General features: G+C 39.1%; 1 protein-coding gene across 14 annotated transcripts in view; it reads right to left on the bottom strand.

Annotated features, from left to right (window-relative positions):
• The window catches only part of AAK1 (AP2 associated kinase 1), a 173,403-nt gene that overhangs the window by 78,474 nt on the left and 73,536 nt on the right, over positions 1-21,393 (bottom strand). For all 14 annotated transcript variants that reach the window (XM_060659225.3, XM_060659250.3, XM_060659286.3 and 11 more), the window contains one exon: positions 15,426-15,544. In XM_060659225.3, coding sequence (XP_060515208.3) covers positions 15,426-15,544 — 119 coding nt within the window. The remainder of the gene's footprint in view (positions 1-15,425; positions 15,545-21,393) is intronic.

Raw genomic sequence — 21,393 nt, 5'->3', positions numbered from 1 at the left:
GGGAGTGGAAAAAGAAGTGGTTCTATGCGTCACCATACAAACATGGCAGTTTAGACCATAAAAACGGTAACTACCACCACACTAACCAGAGATTTGGCTGCTTAGAGTGATCAATAAAGTCTCTTTTAATGTGAAATTATATACCAAGACAAGAAGAAATCTCATAGTATCAAATGAATATACCTGAACTCTGAGCATCAAAGTTAAAACTCATTAGAACTTTCCACTGAGTGAAGGAGTAAGAATGACTGTTGCCTCAGAAAGGTAAACAAAAACAGAAATGTGACACTGGAACTAACAGTGGAAAGTCACTGGAGCCCTATGAGAGAACAGTTTCAGAGAAGGGATGGGATGGGGGTGGTGAGGAGAGCAGAAATGGACTTGCAAAGAGTTGAGTACATAGAGCTGGTGACTACAAATCAGTCCTCTAGAACATCTCGTGCTTCAGAGAGGAACAGCATGGAGAGAAGAAATTCTTAGGATGGGAGAGAAGTGAGCCTGGGAGAGTGGAAGCAGCCAGGAGCAGAAACCTTTAGCATATAGGAGAGGACAAAGGATAACTGCTGGAACCAAGTCCTGCAGGAAGAAGGGGCAGGGACTGAGAGCACTGTTAAAGGGACTGGTCTTAGAAAGAAGAGCAGGAAGGAAACAAAGATGGATATGCATACTGGTTTACAGCTGGAGACAAGGGAATTTCATTGAGTTCCGATCTATTGTTCTGTTTTTGGTAGAGAGCAAGACCACGTTTGCAGTGTAAGGGAATGAGAAAGAAGCTTGATGAGAGAAATAAAAGGCTTCGAGCAACTACTTTGGATAACAGACAAGGGAGATGATGAAGCAGAAAAGCGGTCTCTCTTCTTCAAGTTCCTCCACAACAGAAAATGACTTCAGGGTTCATGTCACAAGGCCTGTTCTTCCCGCTGCTTTTCAGTCTCATCACCAACTCTTCAAAAACTTGATTTCGTTTACACAGTCTGGGAAGTAGGAAGAACTGGAGAGAAGTTTTTGAAGCCAAAATAGAGCAGAAGATCATGTTCTCCAAATGTTCACAAGACGAATGAAAAACTAATGTTTCCACATTAGTAATTCATCTACATTTAACTGTTTGAAAAAGAATCAGCAGTGTTACCTCTGATTTGTCTCACCCCAAGAGGAATAATAAAAAATCAGGAAGGAAAAAAAGCATTTGGTAGAGCTAAGAGGAGGTCAAGAGCTATTAGAAGACCCAAACTGGATAATTAACATCTGCAGATGGCATCCTAGAACAGTTGCCAAGCTGTCTGCTGATCAGTTCAAGCCCAAATTCCTGTTCATTTGTCTTCTGCAGAGTTCCTGAGATATGCCCAAGCAGAAAAGATCTCCTCTTTGGAGAGAGACGATGGAACTCACTTTTAACGACTTGATGATACAGCAGCATCTCAGATTTTACAGTAAAACCTCACTAGTCTGTAACTGATGGAGAAGATCAATTTGAATGGATGTGAAATGCAGAAAAGGTCAGGAGAAAAATCTTACCGCAAAGTGAGACTGACTCACACAGGGGGTACACTGCTCAGTTCTCCATATTAATAGGCCAGAGGAGGTCCAAGATTCCCCGACTTTCATTACAAGCCCGGTCCTAGGCTTGGAGAACAGAAATGGACATAGAGGTATGGGATGGAACCCACATGGTATTGGAGCTCAAGGCCTCAGGAAAAGACAGGGTATAGGGAAGATACCTTGATGCCCTTGGCTACAATTATTATTTGTGGTATTGAGATAAAAGTCTATATGATGACTCTAAGTCAAAACCTGATTTTTAGGGGAGTGGGAAATGTTCAGTTAAATTACAGATCGGATCAGTTTATATTTTACAATTTAATCAGTGATAAGTCTAAGGAGTTTGAGTTGTTATTTTAAACCTTATTTTTAAACTAACGTTATATAGGGAGTTCCTGGGAGGCTCAGTCAGTAAAGCATCTGACTCCTGATTTGGGCTCAAGTCATGATCTCATGGTTTGCATAGTTGAGTCCTGCATCAGGCTCTGCACTGACAGATTCTCGCTGTCCCTCTCTCTCTGCCCCTCCCTGGCTCACTCATGCTCTTTCTCTCTCAAAATAAATAAATAAACTTCATATATATAATGTATGTATATATACATATATACATATATGTGTAATATATACACATATATACATATATGTGTAATATATACATATATGATATACATACATATATATAATACACACATACACACACACACACACACACACACACACACACATAAAGAATGGGAAAAGAAATATGTGCAAATCATACACATGATAAGGATCCAGTATCCAGACTATAAAGAAGCCTTAAAGCTCAACAATAAAAAGGCAACACAATGTAAAAACTGGTAAAGGATCTGAATGTAAATTTCTCCAAAGAGCATATACAAATGGCTGACAGGCACATGAAAAGATGCTCAACGCCATTAATCACTTGGAAAACACAAATCAAAACCATAATGAGATATCACTCTACAACCACAAGGATGACTATAATTAAAAACAGAAATAATAAAAAATGTTGGCAAGGATGTGGAGATTGGGACCTTCATACATTGCTGATAGAATATAAAATAGTGCAGCTTCTGTGGAAAATGGTTTGGCATTTTCTCAAAGAGGAGAGTTACCACTTGACCCAACAATTTCACTTCTGTGTATATACCCAAGGGAAATGAAATATCATATTCACACAAAAATTTGAACACAAATGTCCTTAGCAGCATTATTCATAATACCAAAAAGCAGAAACAACCCCAATGTCCATTAGGATATACAAAATGTTATATATACATAGAATGGAATATGACATAGCCAAAATGGGTTAAATATACCCACTTTCAATGACACGTTTTTTAGTTGCATCACCATTTTGGCTGCTCCCATGTAAATGCTTTGCTTTGTCTATATCCTTTTTATAAGCATGGCCCCAGTTAATACTCCAGGTGTCGTTGGACTCCTGCAGAGTAGACGAGTACTATCACCTACTATTAATTTTATTAATGTAGCTAAAAATGGTATTCTTTTTCTTTTGGCAGCCACATTACACTACATATTCATACTGAGTTAACTGACCACTAAAATACTTGAGTCTTTTTCCACTTATGCTGCTTTAAATCTCCACCTTCCCAGAACTATGCTTGTAAAGTTGTTAAAATAAAATAAAAATCCAAGTGTATGACCTTGCCTTGTTATTTCATCTCATTAGAATCACTCCATTGCTTCAATTGGTAAGGATTGTTTTAGACCCTGATTCTATTACCCAGTGTAGTTGTTATATCTTCCAACTTTGTATTAGGTACATAATTGATAAGTATGTCTTCTATCTCTTTAATTAAGTTCTTTATTAAATGTAAAATAACATAAAGCTAATGGTAAGCTGCAGGGCTTTTTTCTTAGAAAGTTTCTAAGATTAATATCAAATCACTGGTCAGAAATCATTATACACAGTAGCTATTATTCCTGGCATCCAGCCTAAACTCTCCAACTTGTTCACAGATCTCTGGTGAGTGTCCTTACCCAAATGATATGATCCACAGACACGGGACCTAGTGCACAATCCTGAGCTTCCTATCCAGAAACCTTCCCAGAGACACCATGATGTTGATATGACATGGCCTGCTCTTATCCAACCTGAGGGCTCTTTGGATCCCTGCTTATTTACCCAAGTGACTACAAAATAACTTAAAATTTTATTTTATTTTAAAAATAAAATATATTGGGGCGCCTGGGTGGCTCAGTCGGTTGGGCCTCTGACTTCGGCTCAGGTCATGATCTCACGATTCGTGGGTTCGAGCCCTGCATCAGGCTCTGTGCTGACAGCTCAGAGCCTGGAGCCTGCTTTAAATTCTGTGTCTCCCTCTCTGACCCTCCCACCCCCCTCATGCTGTCTCTCTCTCTCTCTCTCTCTCTCTCTCAAAAATAAATAAACATTAAAAAATTATTTTAAATAAGTAATACATTAACATTCAAAAAGAAAGAAATATATAGTAGGAAATTATTTTCTACTCCAATACTCATCCCCTATAAGGAACCCTCCCTTCCTCCCTTTTACCTTCCCTCTCTCTCTCTATCTTTCCTTCTCCCTCATCTTTTCAGTGTTTTGTTCAGGCAAATCCAAACAGTATGTATTATGTATGGACACAGACACACACACACACACACACAGACACACACACAGACACACACACACACACACACACACACACACCTTTTCCTACACAAAAAATAGCATCAAAGCATCTTTTATACGTTCCAGATTCTTGTCCCCCATCTATCTCAATGTCCCTACTGTACTCATTCTACCTTTCTCCCTTTTAGGAATATGGAAACATTTTCCTGCCTCAAATCTTCTGATATCTCTTTTGTTGAAAGAAGGTCTGCAAACATGACTGGTGGCACCTCAGTGTCCTCACTATCAAGCTCACTGCAGATGTAATCTGTCTGGGCCAGGAGATGTGAACACAGAACAGCACTTGATCCATCTTGAGCTAGAGATCTTATCCCTTTAAGTCTGAAGATAATTAATCTTTTCCTGCCTTTAGGCAAAGGAACCTGAAGCCCAAAACCCAACTTCCAACTGTTCATCAGAAACCAAAATCCTTTTGGTTTCATCAGGGCACATATCCCAGATGTACCCAAAGACTCATACCACACTCTGGTAAATGGCACATAGCATTTGTCAAAATTAAATGTCTCTAGTGAACCACTGATCATTCTTGAGTTTGGGTGAGATGTGGGTATATATCCTTACTCTGGGGTAAGTGCAGAGAGGACTCTGCTTCTTTGATCACTAACACATAAGCTTTAGCATGTTATAAAGCACATTATCCCTTCCACCTCCTTTCACAATCCTGACACCATTTGAGAGAGGAAGGGCTAGGGTATGGCCTACATTGCACAGAAGTCTGAGCCTAGAGGGTTAAAGACATCATGCGGGGCTTTTGATTAAAAATGGTAGAAAAAAAACTGTAAGTAAGTTGAATACTTGCTTTAATCTCTGCTTCCTTCTAAAGCCTTACTAAATGTAATGAATTTGTTTTTTAAAAAGCATAAACTGAAGACTTCCATTTCCAGGAAAATGGAGACGTATTTTCGCCTATTCTTCCTTCTAAGAACAACTAAACACTCTGGACACTAGTATACATTTTAAAAAGCATAACAAAAAGGGTCTGAAATGTGGACAGAAAGCAGACAGACTAGAAACTTTGGAACCCAAGGAATGAGATGATGGTGAGCTCTCTGTGTTATCTTCTTGTCCCATACATCCCAGACTAGAAACTGAAGAAGCCGGCTAACTAAAAACATTAATGGGCGTAGATAAAAAAAAGCCCCAGTAAAAGCCTGCTCTCTCTAGCCAAACCCAGGAAGGGGGCAGCCGGCAAGACAGAAACGTACAGCCACTAACTACTCTATTCCAGCCAAAACCACAGAAAAAACTGCAGCCCCTCCCCACAATGTGCCAGCAAAAGCCAAGTGCAGAGCCTAGACTTCTGTCTTCGCACAAACACACGGTATATGTATAAAACATTAATATATAAAAAACATACATAAGTACATATTACATATAACACATATATCTAATATCTATATTAGATATAACATTGATTAGAATAAATATTTAAAAGTTTTACCAAAAAATGGCTAACAAGTATAGGAAAAGATGCTCAACATCACTAAGCATCAAGAAAATGCAAATCAAAATCACAAGGAGAGAACATTTCATGCCTATTAGGATGCCATCATTAAACAAACAAAAAATAACAAGTGCTGGCAAGAATGTGGAGATATTAGAATCCTTGTGGCACTGTTGGTGGGAATAGCCACTATGAAAAACAGAAAATTAAACACAGAATTACCATATTACCCAGCAATCCCACTTCTTGGTGTAAATCCAAAAGAATTAAAAACAGGATCTCGAAGAGATATTTGCACACCCACGTTCATTACATTATTCATACTAACCAAGGGGCAGAAGCAGCCTAAATGTCCATCGATGGATAAACGGCTAAAGAAAATGTGGCATATACATATAGTGGAATATGACTCAGTCTTAAAAGAGAAAGAAATCTTGTCATTTCTACAATACGGATGAACCTCGAGAATATTACAGTAAGTGAAATAAGCCAGTCATAGAAGGACAAATACTGTATGATTCCACTTACATGAAGTATATAAACAGCTGAACTCATAGAAGCTGAGACTAGAATGGTAGTTGTCAGGAGCTGGGGCGGGAGGAGAAACGGGGAATTGCTATTCAATGGTATAAAGCTTCAGTTATACTAGATAAATAAGTTCTCCAGATCTGCTGCATAACACTGTGCCAACAGTTAAAACTATACACTTAAAAATGGTTAAGTTGCTGGGCACCTGGGGGGCTCAGTCAGGTAAGCGTCCAACTCAGAATTTTGGCTTAGGTCATACAATTTGACAGAGCCCCGCATCAGTGCAGAGCCTGCTTGGGATTCTCTCTCTCCTTTCTCTCTGATCCTCCCCCTGCACTCACGCACCCATGCTCGCTCTCTCGCGCTCTCAAAATACATAAATATTTTAAAAAACGGTTAAGATGGTAAATTTTAAGTTGTATGGTTTTGACCACAATAAAAAAAATATATTTTTAAAAGTCAGAGTAATGGGGCCCCTGGGTGGCTCAGTCGGTTGAGCGTCTGACTTCAGCTCAGGTCACGATCTCGTGGTTCGTGAGTTTGAGCCCCGCGTCAGGCTCTGGGCTGATGGCTCAGAGCCTGGAGCATGCTTCCCATTCTGTGTCTCCCTCTCTCTCTGCCCCTCCCCCATTCATGCTCTGTCTCTCTCTGTCTCAAAAATAAACATTAAAAAAAAAAAAAAGTCAGAGTAAAATTAAAATAAAATAAAATTTAAATATTGGCTTACAAACAGAAAGATCTTCAAAATTGAAATAATAATTCCTTAGTTGATAATCTATGAAATATATCCAAATGAGTTGAAAATTTATACCCACACAAAATCTGCACACAGATGTTTATGACAGCTTTATTCACAATTGCTAACACTTGGAAGCAACCAAGATGTTCTTCAACAGACCAATGGATGAACTGTGAAATATCCATACAATGGAATATCATTCTGCTCTACAAAGAAATGAGCTATCAAACCATGAAAAGACACGGAAGAACCTAAAATGCGTATTAAGTGAAAGAAGCCAATCTGTTAAGGTTACACAATGAATAATTCCAACTATACGATGTTCTGAAAAAGGCAAAACTAATAGGGCAATAAAATAAAAATGGTTATCGGGTGTTGGGAGATTTGGTGGAATAAACAGGCAGAGCACAGGGGATGTCTGGAGCAGTGAAACTGTCCCATATGATACTATAATGGTAGACACATGCTATACATTTGTCAAACCCCTAATACAATTCCAAACTCAATGTACAATACCAAGAGTAAACCTTAATATAAACTATAGACTCTAGGTGATAATGACATGTCAATGTGTCAACTCCCACCTCAAGTATCTAGGAAAAGAAGAACAAAATAAACCTAGGGCACCTGGGTGGCTCAGCTGGTTAAGCATCCGACTTTGGCTCAGGTCATGATCTCGTGGTTCATGAGCTCAAGCCCAGTGTTCAACTCTGCACTGACAGCTCAGAGCCTGGTGCCTGCTTCAGATCTGTGCCTCCCTCTCTCTCTGCCCCACCCTCACTTACGCTCTCTCTCTTTCTCTCTCAAAACTAAATAAACATTAAATAAATAAATAGATAGATAAATCAACCCAGAGCAAAAAGAGAGAAATAATAAATATAAGAATAAAAATCAATGAAGTAAAAAATGAAAAAATAGAGAAATCAATAAAACAAAGAGATGGTCCTTTGAAAACATCAACTGGCAAATCTCTAGCAATACCAATAAAAAAAGAAATACAAGATATAAGTTATCAATAACAGGAATGAATCAGGGGATATTGCCATAGACGTGGCACACATCCACAGATAATACAAGAATATCACTAACAACTAACTCTACATGCATACATTTGACTTAAATGAAATGGACCAATTCCTTAAAAATACAAGCTATCACAATTTACCCAATATAAAATGGATAATCTGAATAGCCCCATAACTGTTTTTTTTTGTTTTATTTTTGTTTTTATAATTTATTGTCAAGTTAGCTAACATACAGGGTGCTCTTGGCTTCAGGAGTAGATTCCTATGATTCTTCACTTATATACAACACCCAGTGCTTATCCCAACAACTGCCCTCCTCAGTGCCCATCACCCATTTTTCCCCACCCCCCGTAACCCCCAACCCCCATCAACCATCAGTTTATTCTCTGTATTTAAGAGTCACTTATGGTTTGCCTCCCTCTCTGTATATAACTTATTTTTCCTTCCCTTCCCCTATGGCCTTCTGTCAGGTTTCTCAAATTACACATATGAGTGAAAACATATGATATCTGTCTTTCTCTGACTGGTTTATTTCATTTAGCATAGTACCCTCCAGTTCCATCCACATTGTTGCAAATGGCAAAATTTTATTTTTTTTTTCATCGCTGAGTAGTATTCCATTGCATATATATACCACATCTTCTTTATCCATTCATTAGTTGATGGACATTTGTGAATAGCCTTATAACTATTAAGGAAACTGAATTTGTAACTTAATAACTCCCAAAAAAGAAATCCCCAGGCCCAGATGGTTTCACTGGAGAATTCCAACAAATGCTTAAGGAAGAATAAACACCAATTCTACAAAATCTCTCTTCCACAAAACAGAAGAGAAGGGTACACTTCCTAACTCATGTTATAAATCCAGAATTACCCTAATACCAAAACCATAAAAAGCTGAATAAAACCAAAAATCTGCATGCCACTATCCCTCATGATTATAGATGTAAAAATCCTAACCAAAATATTCACAAATAGAATTCAAAAACATAATAAAAATAATTATAGGCCATGACCAAGCGGGGATTATTGCAGGGATGTAAGGCTGATTCAATATTTGAAAATCAGTCAATACAATGCCCTATATTAAAGCTAAATAAGAAAAATCATGAGCATATCAATCAATGCAGAAAAAATATTTAACAAATTTCAACTCCCATGGGGCGCCTGGGTGGCGCAGTCGGTTAAGCGTCCGACTTCAGCCAGGTCACGATCTCGCGGTCCGTGAGTTCGAGCCCCGCGTCAGGCTCTGGGCTGATGGCTCGGAGCCTGGAGCCTGTTTCGGATTCTGTGTCTCCCTCTCTCTCTGCCCCTCCCCCGTTCATGCTCTGTCTCTCTCTGTCCCAAAAATAAATTAAAAAAAAAAAAAAAAAAAAAAAATTTCAACTCCCATTCATGGTAAAAAAAAAAAAAAAAAAAAAACCTCTTAGAAAAATAGGAATAGAGGGAAACTTCCTCAAATTTATTTTTTTTAATGTATTTTTATTTTATTTTTTTTTTTTTAATTTTTTTTTCAACGTTTTTTATTTATTTTTGGGACAGAGAGACACAGAGCATGAACGGGGGAGGGGCAGAGAGAGAGGGAGACACAGAATCGGAATCAGGCTCCAGGCTCTGAGCCATCAGCCCAGAGCCTGATGCGGGGTTCGAACTCACGGACTGCGAGATCGTGACCTGGCTGAAGTCGGACGCTTAACCGACTGCGCCACCCAGGCGCCCCATTTTTTAATGTATTTTTAAAAACTACAGGGGCACCTGAGTGGCTCAGTTGGTTGAGGTCATGATTTCAGGTCAGGCCATGATCTTATGGTTCATGGGTTTGATCCTTGCATCAGGCTCTGTGCTGACAGCTTGGAGCCTGCTTGGGATGCTCTTTTTGTCCCTCTCTCTCTGCCCTTCCCCCAGGCGCTCTTTCTCTCTCTCTCTCTCTCTTAAAATAAATAAATATTAAAGAAAAAATTTTAGGCATGTCTGAATGGCTCAGTTGGTTAAGTGTCCGACTCTTAGTTTCAGCTCAGGTCATGATCTTGCAGTTTTGTGAGTTCAAGTCCCCCATCAGGCTCTGTGCTGGCAGTATGGAGCCTGCTTGGGATTCTCCCTCTCTCTCTCTCTGCCTCTCCCCCACTCATGCTGTCTCTAACTCTCTCAAAATAAATAAACTTTAAAAATAAAAAAATAAAATAAAGAAAAAATTTTAAAAACTACAGCTAACCATATGCTTAATGGTGAAAGTCTTCTTTCCTCCTAAGACTTGGGAAGAAGACAAGGATGTCCACTCACCATTGTTACTCAGCATAGTACTGCAAATTCTAGCCAATGCAATTAAGGCTAGAAAAGGAAATTAAAAGGATGCAGATTAGAAAGGAAGAAATAAAACTGCCTCTCTTTGCAGATGACACAATGGTCTATATAGAAAATCCTAAGTAATCTAGAAAAAAATTCAAGAAGGAGTAAACAAGTTCAGCAAGGTTAAAGGATATAAGATAAACACAGAATGATCAATTGGTTTTCTACATACTAGTAACAAACACAGGGACACCAAAATGAAAAATCCAATACCATTTATAATCACTCAAAACAAAACAAAGAAAACCTATGTATAAATCTAAGAACATGTACAAATCCTACATAACACTGATGAAAAAAAAATCAAAGATGCAAATAAGTGGAGAGATGCACCATGTTCATTTATTGGAAAACTACACAGAAAAGATGTCAATTCTCCCCAAGTTCATAAAAAGGTTTAATGGATTTCCTATCAAAAACTTGCCAGATATTCTGTAGATAAAGATTATTCTAAAATTTATATGAAAAGGCAAAAGAACTAGAATAGGTAAAACAATTTTAGAAAGAAAAAAAAGAAGTAGGTGGAATCAGTCTGATTTCAAGACTTATTATAAAGCTACAGTAATGAAGGTTGTGTGGTACTGGTGGAGGGACAGACATATAGATTAATGGAACAGCATAAAGAAGGGTCTGGAGATGGACCCTCACAAATACGCCCAACTGAGTTCTGACAAACATATTCAATGGAGGAAAGATAGCCTTTCTTTTTTAAAAAAACTTTTTTTTAACGTTTATTTATTTTTGAGACAGAGAGAGACACAGCATGAACGGGGGAGGGGCAGAGAGAGAGGGAGACACAGAATCGGAAGCAGGCTCCAGGCTCTGAGCCATCAGCCCAGAGCCCGACGCGAGGCTCGAACTCGCGGACCGCGAGATCGTGACCTGAGCTGAAGTCGGACGCTTAACCGACTGAGCCACCCACGCGCCCCGTAAAGATAGCCTTTCAACAAAGGGTGCTAGAGCAAATGGAGACCCATAGGCAAAAAAAATGAACCTCAACCTAAGTCTCATACCTGCCATAAAAATTTATTCAAAATGAATCACAGACTTAAATGTAAAATGTAAAACTATAAAACTTTTAGGAAAAAAACAGGACAAAAATCTTCAGAAGCAAGGTGTAGGCAGAGTTCTTAGAAATGACACCAAAAACATGTTCCACAAAAAGGAGAAATGATAAACTGCACTTCATCAAAATTAAACATAAAACAAAACAAAAACAAACACAAAGGTCTTAAACATTTTAAAGCCTGATAAATAAATTCAACGGCATGGCTGTAAAGCTGAGGAAATAACCAGAATGTAGAGGGGGGAAAAAAGAAAACAAAGAAATGAAAAATAAAAGGGAGAAAATAAGAAAATTAGAAAATCAATTCAGCAAGAACCAACATCTGAATAACAGCAATTTCAGGCAAAAGGAAGACAGAAAAGGAAATCACCAAATGAGACAAACTAAAATTCCTCACAGTGCAAGGATGGGAGTCTCTGGATTACATGGGAACACCATTTATTAATAAATAAAAAGTGTATACAGCAAGGTATGTCATCAAGATATTTCAGAACACTGTAAACAAAAGGGAAATTGATAAATTTCTAGGGAAAAATTTCTAGGGTCACACCCAAAGGGCCAAATATTAGAATGACTCAAGACTTCCTATGTACAACAATGAAAGCTAAAATATGGTACAGTAATGCTTCCAAGAAATATCTAAATGAAATGATTTCTAAGCCAGAATTTTTTTTTTTTTTTAAATAAGATTTCACATGGGATGCCTGGGGTGGCTCAGTCAGTTGGGCGTCCGACTTCGGCTCAGGTCATGATCTCGCAGTTTGTGGGTTCGAGCCTCGCGTCGGGCTCTGTGCTGACAGCTCGGAGCCTAGAGCCTGCTTCCAATTCTTTGTCTCCTTCTCTCTCTGCCCCTCCCCCACTTGTGCTCTGTCTCTCTCTATCAAAAATAAATAAACGTAAAAAATATATATATTTTTTAAATAAGATTTCACATGTGTGAGCATAAAATAAAGACACTTCTAGACCTCGAAGGTCTCAAAACTTTACCTACCATGCATAAGGAAGCTACCACAGGATAAGCTCCACCACAATGAGGAAGTAAAACAAAAAACGAGTCAGGAAATCTAACAAAAAAGTGAGGCAAAGGGAATGACTAAGACATTCCAAGACAAGACTGTAACTCAGGCCTAGAGAGCAACCAATTCAGATTTCATGGAGTTAGAAGACAGATTTCTTCAAGAAGATAAAATGGGCAGAGCACATAAATGCATTTAAAAGTATTAAAAAAAAATGATTTCGACAACCTAGAGAGAGTTTGGGGTTAAACTGCTGAAAAGTACACAGAGAAGACAGACAAAAAAATTGAAAAAGATCGTTAATTCCAATGGAAAGAGAGTTATATAGAAAAGGGATAGTAATCCTAGTCCACAAGAAGATTCTGCAAGAATAGTGTTTTCTTACATGTAAAAACTCATACTACTGTAACTAACACACTGCCAAAATTTAACTGCTGTTGTAGCAGAATGGAAAATGAGAATGACTGCAAGGTATCTGGGGAAAAGGGTATATAGGGGATGAAAAAGCTAAATATTTACATTCCATACCATATAATACCTAAAAGGGAGAAAAAAAAATCAGGAGCTGGCAATATCAGCATGTTATTCAGAAACATATCAAATAAATCAACAAAAAGGGGTTGCCCCTGGAACCTTGAAATGACAGAGGAGGGCCCCTCAGGGAATTGCTTGAAGTTTTTAGTAATAAGCTTAGTTCGTCTATTTGAGTATTTAAGTCTTGAAAAAAATATAAACCAAAAACAACTCAAAACAGAATCTTTCACAACTATTATATGGCTGAGCCAGAATTTGAACATACATATTTGTGAGCTCTAAGGGGCCTGTGTCTTCTTAGTTCCTCTATTCCAAAGCCTGCCTAGCACAAAGCCAGCTCTCAAACATGTTTCTGAATGAGTAGGAGAAAGTTAAAGAATAGGATTACTTACTTTCATAACACTAGAAAATGAATGAGAAGGGCACTCTAGGCAGAGGAAATAGCAGAAGCAAAGACAGGAAACGGAGTGTGTGAGAGCTTAGCAAGGCAGGGACAAGGGGGAGGAGGGGCAAAGAGAAGCAGCCAGAAAACCTAATGCTGCTGAAGGGAGATGCAGTGAAGCTAGTCATTTGGAGTCGTGGGGTAGGGAAGTGGGCGCTCACTGGTGCCTGTGGACAGATCCATGTGGCCCTGAGTATGTACTTGGGGCCTTGGGGTTTTTTGTTTCGCAATCATGACAGCAACACTTCCATCAGCAAATGGTTTCTTCTCAAATGGTTTCAGCTTTTTGAAATCTAAAATAGTACCAGACTCTGTAAAATCCTGAGGTCTTTTTCAGTAGCCCAACTACAGTACAGCTAGTTACTCTTAAGTAGCCCCTGAAAGGTCAACCCCACAAGGGATGGACAGGGCCAAGGAAAGCCTGATGAAATTCCTACAATGGCACCTCCACCCATTTTTTTGGACCCCTTTCTTCTCTTTATAAAAGCATTAAACTCCAGGGCATAGAGAAATCATCACCTCTAGGTGAATATATGCACCTGATATTACCATTATTCATACATTCATTTCATCCAAAGCCCACTAAGTACAGTTAACACTTGAACAACATGAGTTCAGACTGTGCAAATCCAGACATGGATTTCTTCCCCTTAAATACAGTACAGTGCGTAAATGTATCGTCCTTATGATTTTCTTAATAACATTTTCTTTTCTCTAGCTTACTTTATTGTAAGAATACAGTATATAATACATATAACATACAAAATATGAGTTAATTGACTGTTTATGTTAAGACTTGCAGTCAACAACAGGCTATTAGTTGTTAAGCTTCGGGTGATCAAAAGTTAATATGTGGATTTTCAACGGTTCAGGGGTCAGCACCCCCACCCCCATATTGTTCAAGGATCAACTATATTATGTCACACAGTCTGCTGGAATGTAAAGCTCCTGATTTAAAATGAGTTACTTTCTGATGGCAAAATTACTTATAAGATTACGCATAGGCAATATAAACAAAATTTTGCTTTGGTGAAAACAAAAGTATTTTGTGGAAGCAAAATGGAATAAAAGACTATTTAAATTTTTTATGTATAACGTCAAACAGAAGTGAAAGTGAGAAACTCCCACATACCCAGTGATCTGCTTCGATCAGTAACCCTTTGCCAGTTTTGTTTCTCTTCTATATCCACTCATTAACTTCAAGACATCATCTTATTTCATCCATAAATATTTCAGCACATATCTCTAACAGAAATGTACTTTCTTTAAACATCATATGAATATGAATTGTGAAAATGAAGTTTTTAAGATATGAGGTATAATTAACATATAATAAAATGCACAGATCTTAAGGTGTTCAGCTGAGTTCTGACACTTATATGGTCCTGGGTAACCACTACCCAAAACAAGATATAGAACATTTCCATGGCCCAGAAAATTCCCACATGCCCCTTTCTAGTCCATTTCCCACACTCAGATGACCACTTTCTGATCTGTTATCATAGATCACTTTTGCCTGTTCTTGGACTTTTATATATGGGATCATAGAGTATGTGTGAATAAGAGGTTTCTAGTCCAAAAAAGGAGAAAACCATTCCAGAAGGAAAGAACTACATGTATAAAATATAAAAGTGTAGAAGGATATGTTCAAGGAATGCTGAAAAGCTCAAGATGGACGAAGACCAGGTTTGGGAACTGACAGAAGACAAGACTAGCAGACGAGGCTCACTGGAGAGCTAGGGTTTCTGGATTAAACCCCATACTTAATTCTGGGAATGAATTTATGAAAGAAATGTTTCCCAGTGCCCAAACTTCTTCCTCTGACCTAAAAAATTGGTCAGTTCTCTCAATACGCTCCTTTCTCTTCAACCCTCCAGCTAAGGGTGACCAAGATGGGAGAAGCATGTTGCACCCCATGACTCTTCATTCTCATTTTGTGTGAGGCTCCTCTGCCATCTCAGGGAAGGGAACAAGACCCACTGCCCCGAGACACACACACACACACGCCTTTCTTATCAGAGGGCACATTTTAAACAAGAAGTCCCAAGTCTGAGGGGCAGCCTTACCATTATCTGGATTTCTCTCTTGCACACCTGGAGATCATGCTCATTGTTGACAAACATGCGTTTCAAGGCACATTTCATTCCATTGCTTGTCCTCACCAGAAACACGATAGCAAATCCACCTGTGAAGGAAACACACATACAAGCTCTTTTGAGTGATGTTCAAAAAGTCAAATAACCACAGTGGCTATAGCTTTCTGCTGTTACTGTTAATGGTACTGATGCCATCATCAGCTAGACCTAGGGCTTGCCTGGGCTAGAAGGCACTCTTACATTCAAGGGACTCAGAGATATTACCATGGGATTGGGTGGCAAGAGTCAGAAAAATTGTTCCTGAACACCTATATCAGGAAGAAGGAAGAACAGTAATTATCTTCCAAAGTACCTACAAATAAACAGATAAAAGAAAAAAGAACTACATTCCAATCACTGTCCTAGGCACTTTGAGCTCTTATTTAATTCTTACTACAATCCTATGAGGCTGGGTATTATTTTTCCCTTGTAGACGATTATTAGCTAGAGAAAACAGAGGCCCAAAGAGATTAGATTCAACCAAAAACTTAAAAAAAAAAATTGTTAAGTCCAGCACTTAACCAGAGAGGCCTGGAAGTTATTTTAATAATTGTTATAATAATAGTTGTCAATTTCAAGAAGCTTTTTCTTCCTTCCTTCTAATCCCTCCTGAGAGCTAACAATCGACCCTGAGGATTCTTCCTGCCTTTCCTACTTCACAGGCTGTTGAGAAGACACAAAATATAGGTATGAAATGTTCCTCGACACAGCAGACACCAGGAAAGTATAACTCGATTACAGGGCAGATGTTTTAATGTTCACACTAACCTTTCTCTTAAAGACAGTCCAAAATTCATTAAAAAGTTTTATGTAACTCTAACAGAAATTCTTAAATGCTCTGGATTGGTTATATTTTAGCGTTTCACAAATTCTTACAACTCCTTACTTCAATCTCATCCCCCAAATGCTGTATGAGGTGTTCAGTACCATCGTTAACAGGGGTTATAGATAGATAAGGTGCAGGAAAGCTGTCAAAGCTGAAGGCTTCATAAGCAGTATAAGCAGTGAAGGCAGTATAAGCAGCAGTTATACTGGGCACTTTGCCCATCTACTTGCTCATACACCATCATAATTTAGCTTGAACTATCCTGTGCAATGACCCTGGGGAGCAAAAAAAAAAAAAAAAAAAAATTCTTTTGCTAGGCTATTATTTGCATATAGGTGATGACTAATTGGCTGAAGGTGAACACAGAGGGAAGTCCCTAGTGTGGGAACTTGAGCTGAGGCTGTGGCATAGTGCTAAGGCTAGCAGCCACATGCAAAATTGATAGAGAGCAAAGTAGTGATTCTAGAGACTTCACGCCCGAGACAGAGACTTCGGCCCTGTTTAATCTCTCTGCAACCTCTGAGGCCCAGTGGCACTTCAGCAACTGTCTGCTGATGTCCATAGCATTGCCTCGTGTCTCTTCACAATGTTTACTCTTTTTCAAGTCTGCTTGGATAGGTTTTTCTGCTCCTTGTAACCAGAGAGCCTTAATCATAGAACACTGTTGTATGTTTTCATACAATACACACAGAATTCTGTTTAAAAAAATGTTAATGGACTCAAATGTTCCAAGTGTGCATTTTGATAATGATTTAGCAGCCATTGCATGTTTGTGTATCTCTTGCCACACTGTCCTTCTTCAGTATTCAGATAAACACTAAAATTTGCCATGAAGTCTTTTTTCCACTGTCATCTTGAATCTTGTATCTCAGTAACATTTTCCATTTTCTTATAATACTTTAAAGTCTACTTGCACTGTTCAACTGTCAATTTTAATTCTAGAAATTTACTTTAAAAATACGTTTAAGGGCGCCTGGGTGGCTCTGTCGGGTGGGCGACCGACTTTGGCTCAGGTCATGATCTCACCATTCGTGAGTTCGAGCCCCGCATCGGTCTCTGTGCTGACAGCTCGGGGCCTGGATCCTGCTTCAGATTCTGTGTCTCCCTCTCTCTCTACCCCTCCCCTGCTCACGCTCTGTGTCTCTCTGTCTCTCAATAATGAATAAACGTTAAAAAAATTTTTTTAAATAAAATAAAATAAAATAAAAATATGTTTAAACCCCTACCACATATTGGCTAGCAGAGGTCTTGTAACACACACACATACACACAAAGTCTCAATGTTAAGATGCATATTTTTTACATTTTAATTTTTAGGATATCAGAATTTTTCTTGTAATAAGTATGTACATTTAGTGCAGTAGTATTTAATCTTCTTTTCCCCAAAAAGCTATTAAATTCATGATGTGTCTTATTATCAATCAGAAGTGTTAATTATAAAGTTTCTATGTGTATTCATAATTATTTTGTAAACAGTTCAAGTGAGTATTCATTTTATAGGTATTTGAATTTGATTAAAGAATCACAGAACTACAGACTTTGTACCAATATGCTCTTAGAGAGCATTAAATCCAAGCATTTTGCTTTATGAGTAGAGGAATGGAATGAGGCTTAGGAGTCTCATGGCTAATTATGTACAACCTGGAATGGTGTCACTCTGTTGGCTGTCCACAACATGTTCTTCCCACTTTACTTACCTTAGAGTAAAAATCTGTGTCACACCCCATTTAGATAATAAGGAGACATATGATCGGGCTGCAGAGCACAAGTTGGGAATGACTATTTCCTACAGTGGAATGCACAGAACCACTAAAGGACAGGGCAGCCCTTTCAGCAGGCTGATGATACAGCGACCTAAGATACCTGCCAGCAGATGGGAGCAGTGCAGTTTTCTTTACCAGGTAGTAAGATGACCTTTCCAGCCTGCACTCAAGAAATGAGTCAGATGCCTACCACACAATCCAGGCAGGCACAATGGGTTCAGAAGGGCCAGCCGAGACTCTCAAAGCCTATGACCATCACAGATCTAAAGGCAAAGCAATGAACCTGCATTATCCCTAACACAGATGGAACCACACTGTTTAGCATCTATGCCCATAAAAGGGCTTATGTGCAGATGGGACGCATTTAAGTCACAGGTCCTTGATCATGAGACAAAATTCAAAGTCTGATAGGATTTGTCAGTTTAAAGATATTGGTCACTATCAATGTGTAACTGACCAACTGGAGATGTAAATAACCCAGTTAGAAAGAAGAGGGCATATAGTACCACTCGAGATACTTCTCTGGCACAGGCCCATGTCCACCAGACAGATCAGGGTATGAAGATTCTCGGCCACACCTAAACAGAGTTCAGGCTGCTAGAGAAGAAGGCAATTATAAGACTGTAAATAGAGAGGCTTATTTCAGATTGAGTTGCATCCCGAGATCTGGATTAAATGGAAAAATCTAAAGCTGAGCTGGGCATAGTTTGGACAGAGGTAGAAAAGCTAATATTCACTAGAGCCTGTGCCAGTCTGCCCACTGGAACCTGGGCCAGTCCTTCTGCCTACCTGCATGTTTTTTTGAGACGCTAAGATAGGGGCATCTGGGTGGCTCAGTGGGGTAAACGTCTGACTTCGGCTCAGGTCATGATCTCGCAGTTCGTGAGTTCCGGCCCCACTTTGGGCACTGTGCTGACAGCTCAGAGCCTGGAGCCTGCCTTGGACTCTGTGTTTCCCTCTCTTTCTCTGTCCCTCCCCCATTTGCATCTGTCTCTGTCTCTCTCTAAAATAAATAAAAGCATTAAATTTTTTTTTTTGAAAAGTTAAGATATTCCCTATGATTTCCCTGGAATCCCTTTTGGGGAAAAATTCATGAATTTACTGAACCACAAAGGGAAAAAGGATTCATTCCATTATGTGAGGTAAGCAAGTAAAAAGCAATGGTTCACGTAAAGGAATAGCCACTCCACAACTCCAGATAGGCATAATAATTTTGACACAGACACACTTTAGCCTCTTAAATATGTGGGAACACTTTTTTATTTCTGCAAAGAAACATGCTTTCTCCCACTTTGCCTCAAATACATAGCACTCTTGGGTCTAACTTTATCCCCCTAATTTTTAATGATATGGATGGGTACTTAACACTCACTATGAAAGTAGAGACTTTGTCTCTTTAGTTCCCCTCTGTACCCTTATGCCCTAGAATAGTGCCTAACACATAGTGGGCACAGTCAAAACTTAATTCATTTTCCTCTCCTTGTTACTACAGAGAATAGAAAAGGTTACAGACAGCAGGCGAGACCACAGGAAATAAAGCAGTGGTTCACGTAAAGGAATAGGCACTCCACAACTCCAGATAATGGGTGCCATGGGAATATGGACCCAGCTTTGTCAGATGTGCTAGTATCTAAAGATAAGCTGGAAACCCAAAATTTTATGTGAAATATCTAGATGTAAACACTGGCAACAATCGCATTTTAAATTAACACTGGACAGGCCAACACTGCAGAGGCTAAAGGAAACACATCTGAAAGGCTGAGTCTCTGAGCCTACAGTTTCTTACTCTGATCTAATCTAACACCTCATCTTACTGAAGGCCAGGGGATGAAGTGCCACAGCCAGTGGTACACAAAGTGAAAAAATATATACACACATATAAGCTCATACACTGGTTGTCACAGTTCTTGACCCTCTTCCCTGAAGTGGAGTTTTTGGAATTTGCCTCCACCCAGCATTTGTATTTGACTTTATACTTTTTCAAAGGCATTTCAAAATAGGGGCGCCTGGGTGGCTCAGTCAGTTAAGCGTCTGGCTCTTGATTTTGGCATTTTGGCTCAGGTCATGATCTCATGGTTCATGGGTTTGAATCCTGCATCAGGCTCTGCACTGACAGTGTGGAACCCACTTGGGATTCTCTCTCTCTGACCCTCCCTCTAACTCTCCCTCTCTTTCTCTCAAAATAAATAAGTAAACTTTTTTTTAAAAGGCATTTCAGGTGCCTGGGTGGGTCAGTCAGTTAAGCATCTGACTGGCTCAGGTCATGATCTTGCAGTCCATGAGTTCGAGCCCCGTGTCAAGCTCTGTGCTGACAGCTCAGAGCCTGCAGCCTGCTTGGGATTCTGTGTGAATAAATGCAATCATACAGTATGTATCCTTGTGTCTGGCTTCTTCTGTATAATATTTCTGATATTCATCCTCATTGTTACATGTATCAGTAGCTGGGTTGTTGGCTTTTTTTAATTGCAGACTAGTATTCCATTATATAAATATTCCATAGTTAGCTTATCCATTCACCTGTTGAAGAACATTTGAATTGTTTCCAGTTTGGGACTATTACAAATAAAGTGTTCATATAGACGTCCATTTTTTTGTAGATATGAGTGTTTATTTCTCTTAGGTAAATAAGTAGGAATGGAATTTGCTGGGATATATGGTAAGTGCATATTCAGCTTTATAAGAAACTACTAAATAGTTCTCCACAATAGTTATACCATTTTGCATTCCCAACAGCCACACATGAGAGTTCTGGTTGTTCCACACCCTCATCAACACTTAGTATGGTTAATATAATTGTTAATATTGTTTTCTTTTAGCCATTCTAGTGAGTGTGTAATGATATTTCATCATGGTTTTAATGTGCATATCCCTATAGATCCTTCAACATTTATTTTTTTTTTAATTTTTTTTCAACGTTTTTTTATTTATTTTTGGGACAGAGAGAGACAGAGCATGAACGGGGGAGGGGCAGAGAGAGAGGGAGACACAGAATCGGAAACAGGCTCCAGGCTCCCAGCCATCAGCCCAGAGCCTGACGCGGGGCTCGAACTCACGGACCGCGAGATCGTGACCTGGCTGAAGTCGGACGCTTAACCGACTGCGCCACCCAGGCGCCCCGATCCTTCAACATTTAAACTCCTAGGATTAGCTGCTTTCTAACACTTTCCTGCTAAAAGGCTATTAATAAGGACAGGATCACAGAATTACTGATGAAACTACTGCGGTAACTTGGACTTCTATCTCTCAAGCAAAGATGAGAGAAGTGCCTAATTCTCTTCTGCGAGAGGCAGACAAGTGAGACTTGTATACA

This window comes from Panthera onca, chromosome A3 (genome assembly GCF_046562875.1).
Source record: "Panthera onca isolate mPanOnc1 chromosome A3, mPanOnc1 haplotype 2, whole genome shotgun sequence".
In the NCBI taxonomy this organism is placed as follows: Eukaryota; Metazoa; Chordata; class Mammalia; order Carnivora; family Felidae; genus Panthera; species Panthera onca.
The sequence above is the reverse complement of the archived record's forward strand: the minus strand, read 5'-3'. Positions and strand labels throughout refer to the sequence as shown.